The sequence below is a fragment of the Corapipo altera genome, unplaced genomic scaffold (assembly GCF_003945725.1).
Source record: "Corapipo altera isolate COAL_440 unplaced genomic scaffold, ASM394572v1 104, whole genome shotgun sequence".
NCBI classification, from domain to species: Eukaryota; Metazoa; Chordata; class Aves; order Passeriformes; family Pipridae; genus Corapipo; species Corapipo altera.
Genome location: NW_020884920.1, coordinates 3,118,236 through 3,128,558, shown reverse-complemented (window position 1 = coordinate 3,128,558; position 10,323 = coordinate 3,118,236). Strand labels below are relative to the sequence as shown.

Sequence of the window (10,323 nt, the reverse complement as noted above, 5' to 3'; positions counted from 1 at the left end):
GTTGCAGGACTAAAACAGCTATAAGAGTACAAGATGAAATAATCTGTGTTTGATGAATATATTAACTAATTTCACTTTTTTATTCTTCCTTCTCTGCTCTACTGACATATTCTCTGGATTTCTTAGGACCAATTTTGGTTTTAAATCCTAAACACTGGAGGTAATCCATGAGGCATGAATGGAAAAGTTTTGATACGGTTTCCTGGAGCAGACTAGCCTTGAATTCAGTTGAAAGCAATTAAATGTTTGTAGTTGTATTAAATCATAATTTGTCTTCATCTGAAGTCAGAATGCCCTTGACTCTTGCAAGCTCTGCAGCATCTGTTTATGGAAGGTTTGTCAGCTGATGAATTGCTTTCCCATATGAACTTTTAAAGAGGGAAAAAAGGTTTCATTTGATGGGCACCACTGAGACCTGCAAAGAGCAACATTTCCATGTTAAACTCGGGGTTATTGGTGGGAGGGTTTTCGGGTGTGGTTGGTGGTCAGGTGCTGCATCAGTTCCTCTGATGTTTCCTTCTAATGTTTGCTGAAGTGCTTCTCTGCTGGTAGAGACAGCACTGACATCACCCTACAGATGTTTGCCCTGTTTACAGGTGTGTGTAAGGCACATGGCTCTTGGTTATATGTGGCTTTTAGCACTTGTTCTGTCCTTGCTGTGCACAAAGGAATAGCCTTGAATGGTGAGTGTTGCTATGTTCTTCCTATTTACACTCTGTTGTAGTCCACTGGTTAAGTTGCTCCCCTTGCCCCTCTCACTGCCTGTCTTTCCCAATTTCCCAATCACCTTTTTCAAATCAGTGTGTGGATTCCCACTGGTCTCCAGGACAGCGTTTGTGTTGTTCCCCTCACTAGAGCTGTGTATAAACAACCTTCCTCTGCCAAGGTGTTGCTTGGACTGTAACAGCTCCCCTTCTGTTTGGGAGGATTTTGCCAATACGCCTCACAGACACATTGTGCCAGCTACCACAGAAGCCCCTTTAGGGCTTCTATTGTTGGTAGTGTGAACAGATGTGTCATAAAATCTTGATGCTCAAAATGGTCTGGGAAGAACCAGGAGGGACATCATGTCCATTGTCAAGGGCTGTCTTACTCCCCTCTCTAACAGCCAGATAATCCCACACCTGGATCTCACTCCTCTCCCTTCCTCAGCCCGTCATCTCTGCTTCACTAATGTAACAGAGCTTGAAGGTTCTTGCTGCAATATGACTTCAGGGATGAAATACTGTAAAATCTGTCACTTGGTTACAGTGCTGGTTTTAAAAAGGCTGTGTTTGAATGGCCTCTAGGTATATGCGTGGAAAATTAGAATAGCTCTTAATAAATGGGATTGTCCATGAATGCCTGTAGTACAACATTGTGCACAAACATTGCTTAGCATTGCCATTATCTAGCAATAATCCTTATTTGGATCTTACACAAATTGTGGCAGAACCTTCTATTTATCTAACCTGGAAATTTTTCCTGAGCAGGCTCTCTATAATTTACTCACAGAACTGGCAGTTTTCTTCTCTCTCTAGGCAGATATTTAATAGCCACATATTGCATTTCCATGCTAGTAAACCTTCATTATTATACAAAATGTACCAGAATGTTATGAAGAAATACCTTAAATAATTAAACAGAAACTATGAGTGACAAAACAAACCAAAAAAGTGGAATTTGAGCTGTGTGACTCTTTCCTTTTTGTATTCACTTATTTGCTAATTTGCTGAACTTACTGGACTGCAAATAGGTCTTGCTGTGATTAGAGAGAGTTTGCCAAGTTCCTTTGTAATTGTTTCTTTGCAATTAACTAAATAATAGAATGTTCTGTGTGGCTCTCTGGGGAAAGGAGCGGGCAGGTGCTTTTGCAATAGGATTTCCACATCTTCCACCCATTTCCCTGGAACTCACAGAGTTTAAAAAGCCTGGTAGAACACGAGAGAGAGAGAATATTGCCTCAGGACTGGAAATGAGAGAATTAACCTTTTCTTGTGCCGTTTTTGAGTTTGCTTACAGTGTTTTATGCTGGCCCTGGTAGCGGCTATTCTTTGTGTAAACCTAAAAGTCCCTGGGAGGATGTCAGAGGAAAGTAATGAAGACCCAAATGTTCCTGCCTGCAGATGCCTCCACTCAGGGGAAATCCTTCAAGCTGGGAGGAGAAGTCAGCTGGGAAGATCCCTGGCAACGTGGCTTTGCTGGGAAGAGGGGAGGCTGGGGACTGAGCTGCTGTGGAGGGGGCAGCAATAACTGGGGGAGGCTGGAGAGCAGCCCTGGCTTTGTTATTTCCTTTGACTTTGAGCAGAAAATTACAGAGGAAGCCCTGGGAGGAGAGGAAGGGTAATTTTAATGGAGGCACAGTCCAGCTCAGCGGGAAGGAGGCACAGCTTGATGTAAGGGCAGAGTTTGTGGAGTGGCAGAGCCAGAGGTGTTACCTAACAGTGGCAGCTGAGTGCAGAGACATGATTGTCTCACTGACCTCCCTCTGACTGTCCATAATTTAGTCCCTGTCTCAAGAGGGTAACTCATCCATCTGCTGGCACTCGGAGTTCAAACTTGCCTTTTTTGGGTTTTTTTGAATCTGTATTTTGGCTAAAACCTTTTGTAGCACGTATTAGGTCTGACAGTTAGGAGGACTCCTCACTCCACAGTATATTAAAAGCTGAATTATTTAATTTCAGAGTGAATAACAAAAGCTGGGGATATGGAATTGCTGTTTCAAAAAGTGCTCTCGTTGCCAGCATCACATCAGCAGTAGGGATGTCTGCAGTAGAAAGAAGCTTGTGAAGAGTGAAAAATGCTACATTTCTAGGAGTGCTTCTACAGACTGCTTGATGGCCTCACGAGGATGGAGAACAGCCCTGGCTGCCTTATTTTGGAGGTTTAAACCAGTCTGGTTTATCTTCATTTTCTTTAATTTGGAGTATTTCACGTTTGCCCATTTTGTCCAGTGATTCTTTAGCAAAGCCACTGTCAGAGCAATTTAGTGAATGCTAATACAGCTCTTTGGGTTACTTTTCAGCAGGATTACCAGTGAACAAGCTGACATTTGCAGTTTGCTTTGGTTGACTGTGGAACAGCTTTCCATGCAAGGGTGATTTTCTGTTGGATTTTGTTCCTGGGATGTTACAGCAGTGTCACGTTTTGTTCATTTTGCTTTGGCGAAACAGAGTGAACCTATTTGTGTGGGAAGGGAAAAAGGCTGCTATAATCTAAACATGAGAGCCCTGATAACTCTCTTGTTGTCATGTAATTAAGAATCACCTGAATTGAATCAAATGAGTGATGCTAGACATCCCAGGATTGCAAACATTGCTTCTGGAGGTGGTACAACAGGCTGAAGTGCCTTGCAATGGAAAGTATGGTTGGTGCTGGATCTTGTGGTTTGTCTCTCATTCCTAGTTTGCTGAATCCATTTTACTCTTCTTTTCCCCATATCATTATAAATAATTGTGGTGGAGAAATGAAAACTGTTGATGCCTCTGTTTCTCCGTAATCCCAAATGCTCATTCTGCTATAATTTAATCCAGTTGTCCTCGCAGCAAAAGGCCGAGGGAGAGGCATGAACACCAGCACTGCTGAGCTGCTCCCTTTCCCACTTACCCCTGTCCCCATTATGGTGCCTCAAACTGGGGCTGACACGCTGATGTCACACCCCCGTGTAACAGCATCCAGCTTTTTCTCTCATCTGTTCCAAAACATTTCATTCAGTTTGATTTACATCAACTCCATCGAACGGGATCTCGGTGTGGAGTGTTTGCTGCATCTGCTTCTATTCCATGTCCATCATTTGCTGACGAAGGTACTTGGCCTTGCAGCCCGGTGGGGGTTTTGTGTCATTCCAGAGGCATCAGTAACATCTGCAGGACAGATCCCAGCCCTGGGCGTTTTAGAGCTGAATTGCATAAACTCTGTGCCATAAGTGGCTTACGCAGAGATCTCTCGCCCCCAGCGAGGTCTCTCCTCTCCTTGTCTTTGGGATTTTAGAACTGGAGGTGAAATACGTTGGATTCATTGGCCTTTAAAATAATTCCTTCTTCATCCTCGCTGGTGCTGTGAGGAAAAAAAAAAGAAAATAACAGGGAAGAAAACTAAATTAGCTGACGCTGAGCTGTCCTTTTGCAGAAAATAAGCCCTTTTCTTGGAGAAAGCTGGGGGGAGTTGAGGTCTTGTATCTTGTACCCTCGTATATCTTGTACTTGGGCTCACCCTGTGTGGTGTGAACCCTCTGACGTGTGCCTTAATGCTATTTGGGAGTGATAAGATTTCCTTTTAGCTATGCTGATAATACTCATACGAAAATCCCGTCCCAGTCAAAAGCTATTAAAGTTGATGTTATATTTCAGAACATCAGCAGAAATATGTTTATTTGGTCTCCTAAGGTGTTAAATAGCCTATTGTAGCATTTTTTGCTCTCCTTATTTATGAAACGCATCAGTCAGGACAACATAAAGTATGAAATCCTGGCTGCGTTTGGGAAAAGTAATAAAATCATACTTGCAAAGGAGGTGTCTCCATGATATGTACTGACCTGCTGCCATTTAGGAGAAAAAAAATCAGTTGGTATTACCCTTTTTTCTTTTTTCTTTTTTTTTTTTTTTGGATACACAGCACTCCCAAATTTTCATGGGCCATAACGGTTTCTAATTCTAAACAGATGAGGGTTTCTCAAGCCTGTAAGACCTATGAGACATTTACCTGAAGTCTGTTAGAGGACCGGATAGTCCTTTTTCCTTTTCCAACTCCAAATTATGTTGAGTGATATTTAAACACAGTGCTCTGAGCAGTCAGCAGTGGGTGAGGTGTGCTGCTGCAGGACTGGGAGGGGGAGACTGGGGTAGAGAGAACAAAGGCCCAGAAGATGGTCTGAATAGACTGGCCAAGTTTAGGAACTCCTGCATTAATGCTGGACTACACTACATACTTACAACAAGAATGAAATTATTTGGTCTATTCCTTTAAAAAGAAAACAGCAAATATTTGTATACATATCAGTTGTAACAGGAACAGCACGATCTTTGTAATGAAGTGAATAAATTTGGGATTGCTGCTGCTTAGCATTATCTTTTCTATTCCACTATCCTAGTGTTATACGGAGTATTTATATAGTCACTTGATTCTGAGAAGTCCCGGAGAGGATACGTTCATATTTTTTTACCTTTAAGACTAAAAATAGTTTGGTTATGTTCTGTTTAGAAAGAAATGAAAAGCTTTTTCCATTGAGTTGGAGTATAATCCCTGGGAAAGTGGTGTCTGAGTGGCTCTGTGGGGAGCCCAGCACACGCTGTTATGTTGTGCACAGCTCCCAGGTGTTGTGCAGTTGGATGCTGTCATTGCTGAAACATTCAGATGTTTGATTCAAGGATCTAATTTATTATGTCATCAACACAAGCTGACAGCTCCAGGTCTGTTGGAGTTGATGAAGCAATGCACTGGCTGTGGGTCAGGGTTTGGGTGAGGCCAAACCCTTGCCCACAGAGAGAAGGGTGGAAGGTGAACCAGAGTCAGTGCAGGTACCATGTTCATGGGACCATAGAAGCATTAAGTTGGAAAAGACCTCTAAGATCACCAAGTCCAACTGTCAACTCAGCACCACCACCATGTTCACCAGGAAACCACAACTTCAGGTGCCATATCCACGCATTTTTTGAGACACTCAGATTCTGAAACTCAGTTCAAATTATGATTTTGTTATTTTTCCAAACACCTCTTGAACTCTGTCAGGCTCAGTGCTGTGACCATTGCTCAAGTTCCTCTTGGCATATAATTAATCCATCTCAACCCCCCCTCCAAAAATCCAGAGATGGCAAATTTCCTCTTCCTGAGCTCACAGTTCCTAGAGGTAGAGCGTTATCCAGCACTCCCTGACTGGGTGCACACATGGCAACACGCATTGCAGCAGAGGGAGCACAGATCAACATTTAGGAGACACTCATCTCTCTTACTGTGTGTCAGCATAAGGGGGAAAAATAACAAAATAATCACTTGAACAGAGTATTTCTGGAGGTATTTCAGAAGAGACAATTATTTATGGAGGAGTTTAAGAAGAGACTGGCTGTGGCACTTGGTGCCCTGGTCTAGCAGACAAGGTGGTGTTGGGTCACAGGTTGGATGATCTCAGAGGTCTTTTGCAACCTGGCTGGTTCTGGGTCGCGCAAACCGCGTCGCAGCAGAACATTGACCGGTGTTCGCGGGCCGTCCGTGGGATGTTCGCGGGGAGCGCGGTGTGCGGGGCAGCGGCAGCGATCCCAGCGCGGGGGCCGGGCCGGGGCGGGGCGGCGGCGGCGGAGGCTCCAATGGGAGCGGGCGGGCGGTGCCGGGCGCGGGCGGCGGAGCCTCTCGGGCGAACAAAGAGGGAGCGGGAGAGCGCGGGGGCCGCGGGGGCGATCGGGCCATGCGGGGCCGGCGGTGAGCGCTCCATGGCCCGCGGGTCGGGGTGAGGCGCGGCGCGGGCCATGGCGGGCGTGAGCTACTCGCCGCCCTGGTGGGTGAGCCTCCTGCACCGCCTGCCGCACCTCAGCCTGCGCTGGGAGCTCACCGCCGCCGACTTCCGACCGCACGACGCCGAGTACCAGCAGGTGGGTGCTGGGCAGCGGGCTCGGACCGCCTGGGGGGGAAGAGGAGGAGGAGGAGGAAAGGGGGATGCCCGGCCCCCGCTGGGGCTCCCCGGCTGGGTGCCCGTGGGTGTCGGTCGGTGGGTGCCGTGTCCCCCTGTCCGTGAGGTTTTGGCAGGCAGGAGCTGCCCCCTCCATCCCCTTGCCCGGGGTCGGGGCAGGGGTCTCCCTGCTGGCGGCTGGAGGTTGTCGCTGCCGGCGAGGTGAGCAGGAGCCCTGAGCTCCCCCCCACCCCCGCCAGGCTGCTGGAAGCCCCAAGTTCTTCTTGGGAGAAGGTGAAATTATAAAATCGTTAAGGTTGCAATGGACCTCCAGGGTCATCATGCCCAACCTTTGACCGAACGCCACCGTGCCCACTGAACCGCATCGCGGAGCGGCCCCGGCAGCGGGGCTGGAGCTGCCCTGGTGGGTGCCCTGGTGGGTGCCCCGGTGGGTGCCCTGACCACGTCCCAGCGCTGCCCGGGCGAAGGCACCGTCCCGGCCTGGTGCCCCTGGCTGGACCATAACCCCCCATCGCCGGTGATAACCCTGTGCAGGCTGCGCTGACCATCCTCATTGATGCCGCCAGCCCTGCAGAGAGGCCAGCAGTGCCTTCCCAAAACCGACTGCCTGCCTGCTGGAAAACAGATGACTTAATGCACGAGAGCGGCGTTCGCATCAAGTGCACGGGAGGATGCTCACACAATACTTGTGTGCCGCTTTTTTTTTTTTTTTTTTAATGCTGCTTAGCCCGTATCCTGTGCTTGGTTGGCTAGGCATGTAATTAAAATGATTGTGGAGTGAATCTGTGCGCTCCAACATCTGTGATCTCTGCTGTCATCTTGGAACAGAGCTGCAGTGGCTCTGCTGCCTCGTTTTGCCACGCTCTCTGGTTTTGAAAACACCATTTTGCTTTTCTGAACATACTTGCAGTGTCCTATATATGCAGCCTGCTGTCATGCACACAGGCAGGAAGGCTGAGGCACCTAAACAGTTCTCATTTTATCCTGGAAATAGAAGATATTAGAAATACTTGAGAAATCAGTGTGTTTTGGCTTTTTGTTTTGAACAGATGAACGGACCTGTGGGCTGACGCTAGAGCAAAATGCAAGAGATGTATTTAAGGAGTGATGAGTGGATACAAAGAAACACCTTGAAACCTGTAAATCAAAGGGACTTTTGACATAACTTTGTATTTGGGGCTTCAATTTGTTAATTTTAGTTCCCTTGGCTTAGCAGAGTTCAAGATGGCCACATGCAGATGTAATGCTGCACAGCAGCTGAACTGTATTTCCATGACCTCAGAGGGTAACTGCCTTTAAAACAAGGTATATGAGAAGCTGGAGATCAGAAGTTAAGAGTTCATGGAAAGATGTTCTTGGGAGTGTGTTATCATGAAACAAGCAGTAGTTGACTTTTGAATAGATGGCAGATGTACTGATTTTCACTTAAATTGCTTGAAAGCATTCCTAGCAACAATCTGAGGTTGTGTTTGTTTGTCAGGTAATTTTTCTACAGTAATCATATTCCCACTTAAAGCCTTCTGCTGTTCTCCTCCTGTGTAGCTGCCTCCCCTCCCTTGATGATATTAAGGACTTCTTGCACAGCAGTCGATGGCCTTTTAAGTCTTAACATCAGCTCGCAAGAAAACGTCTTATCAAATCCAAACTCGAATGTCTGGATTACTGAGGCGTCTGTCGTCAAGAGAATGATTTGAGCAGCAGCAGCTTTGCTGGTTTTGGTGTTGGTGAGGGGGAGCAAACAGGCTCCAGCAATGCAGCCTGTGCTATCAGTGTCGTGGTTATATAACGAAGCTGCTGTGGCTCTGCGAGTTGACTCTGGAGTTCGTAGCCACACAGATTAATTCTAATGCAGTGAAACAGGGAAACTTAATCCTGGGCTGGGAACTGAAATGCTGAATGCTCTCTCATGCTTTAAATTGTTCAGAAGGCCTTTTGGTTTTGAGTTCTAGCTTTTTTTCTATTAGCTTTGTTATGAATATGCATCTCTTGCTCTGTGTTTGCAGCCTGTGCTGGCATTGTCTCCCCTTGTCTTTAGGAACCTTTTGTATTTAGCAGGTGGGATTGTATACATCCTCAAAATAAGGAAGTCCATTTTTTATCTTAAGTTCTGCTTGTTTTCTTTACTTTGTAGGTCTCATTGCCACAAATTGTGTGTATTTTTGTTTTGTATTCCATTAGGGATTCTTAAGTATGAACTGTTAAACTACACACTGCATTTGAGTTCTCCAGAGGTTGAGGAGAGGTCAGCAGGGGATGCTAGCTGGGAGTTTATGGGGGTGGATAAGGGCAGGGCATCCTCAGCTATGGTAAGGAAAGATCACCTTTACTAAACTCCATGACTTCAAGACACTGGTTAGCTGCACTGTCATCATAAATAGACAAACAGTTGGGCTCAGTGTCCCTTCCCATTCTGATTTGTTATGAGGAAGGAAGCAATATATCTTTTCTGATTCTTTACTGCTTCTCTAGAAAAAGATTTCCCAACCCGTGGCCAAGGGAAAGCGTTGCTTTCCTTATGAAACTGTTTCATTTTGTAACCTCTTAGTAAATATTTACCTGTTCCTTGTACTCATGTTTTGATGACAGGCTTTGAATTTGTGCATCAGTGGAACATCTCACTTCAGCCAGAAGTGAAATGCAGTGCCTTGCATTAGCCTGTTGTCATGTCACTTGTTGCAGTGCCACGTGCTCCTGCAGGTGAGGAGGCTGCTGATTTAACAAGCTTCCACCTCTACCTGGCAAGGATTAGTGTGATGTGCAAGCCACTGTTCCACTGAAGCAGCAGACGAGCTGCTGTCCCCTGAAATCTCTCTGAAGCACAGCTAGATAAGCACACACTGCCAGTCTTTGAAGTCTAGCTCTTTGTCAAGTCTTCTGGGACCCTGGATGATGGGGAATATCTAGCAGGACACAGATCTGATGGCTACTTTTGCTGTTTTGTCCCGTGTAGTCCCCTTGGTCGGAGCAGGAGGGACACCCCCTGTGCACCAGCCTCTCTCAAGGCAGCTGTGTCCATTGTGTACCAACCTACCAGGGCTTCCTCCTTTTGTCTGAGAACATGAGAAATACTTATGGTGGTGTTGCTGCCAAGGGCTGACATCAGTGCAGCTGCAGGTTTTGGCTGCGTACACCTGAGTTAGGCTCTGAAACACTTTCTCTTGGTGTTAGTTACTCTTATCTTCTCCCACAGCATATCTTGTTGCATTAGGCTAGAACAGTGTGTGCGAGTGTGGAGGAGCAGAACAGATCCTTTCCCTCCAGACTAGATTGTTTAAAAATGTATGTCTGTACTGATGTCCTTCAGATGCTCCACTTCCCCCACGACAAGCTGTGGACAGCAGTACAACTAGTTGTTTGGGGTTTTTTTTCTGGGGGAAGTGAGGTGAACCTCAATGTAGATTGAGCTGGGGTTGTAATCCTTCTTCTCCAGGGGGTTTGGCATGCTAGTGAGTCCTATCAGATCTGTCTTCGTGCGCTGCTTGCAGGACTTGCTCCATAGCCCTCCCTATAGAGGATCTTATCAGACTGGTTCTTTTCCTAATCCTCCCATGAATCATTGGGGTTGAAAATATCTTGATATGAACAGCTTTGTTCTGGCTGTATTCTCATCTGAGTCATACTGCAGTGCACTGCAAAGCCTTTTCATTGTGTAGTGAGTCACAAATTCTGGAGTGAAGGGAATGTAAAAATGGAGCAGAGCTCCTGTTCCTTCTGACAGCATCATG

At 46.4% G+C, this 10,323-nt stretch overlaps 1 protein-coding gene across 2 annotated transcripts in view; it reads left to right on the top strand.

The window, feature by feature from the left end:
• The first annotated feature begins 6,357 nt into the window (after positions 1–6,357).
• Positions 6,358–10,323, top strand: part of TTYH3 (tweety family member 3) — a 75,651-nt gene continuing 71,685 nt past the window's right edge. Inside the window, exon 1 of one of the 2 annotated variants that reach the window (XM_027656511.1) lies at positions 6,358–6,560. In XM_027656511.1, coding sequence (XP_027512312.1) covers positions 6,438–6,560 — 123 coding nt within the window. In that variant the 5' untranslated portion in view covers positions 6,358–6,437. The remainder of the gene's footprint in view (positions 6,561–10,323) is intronic. The other variant, XM_027656512.1, reaches the window with a different exon arrangement.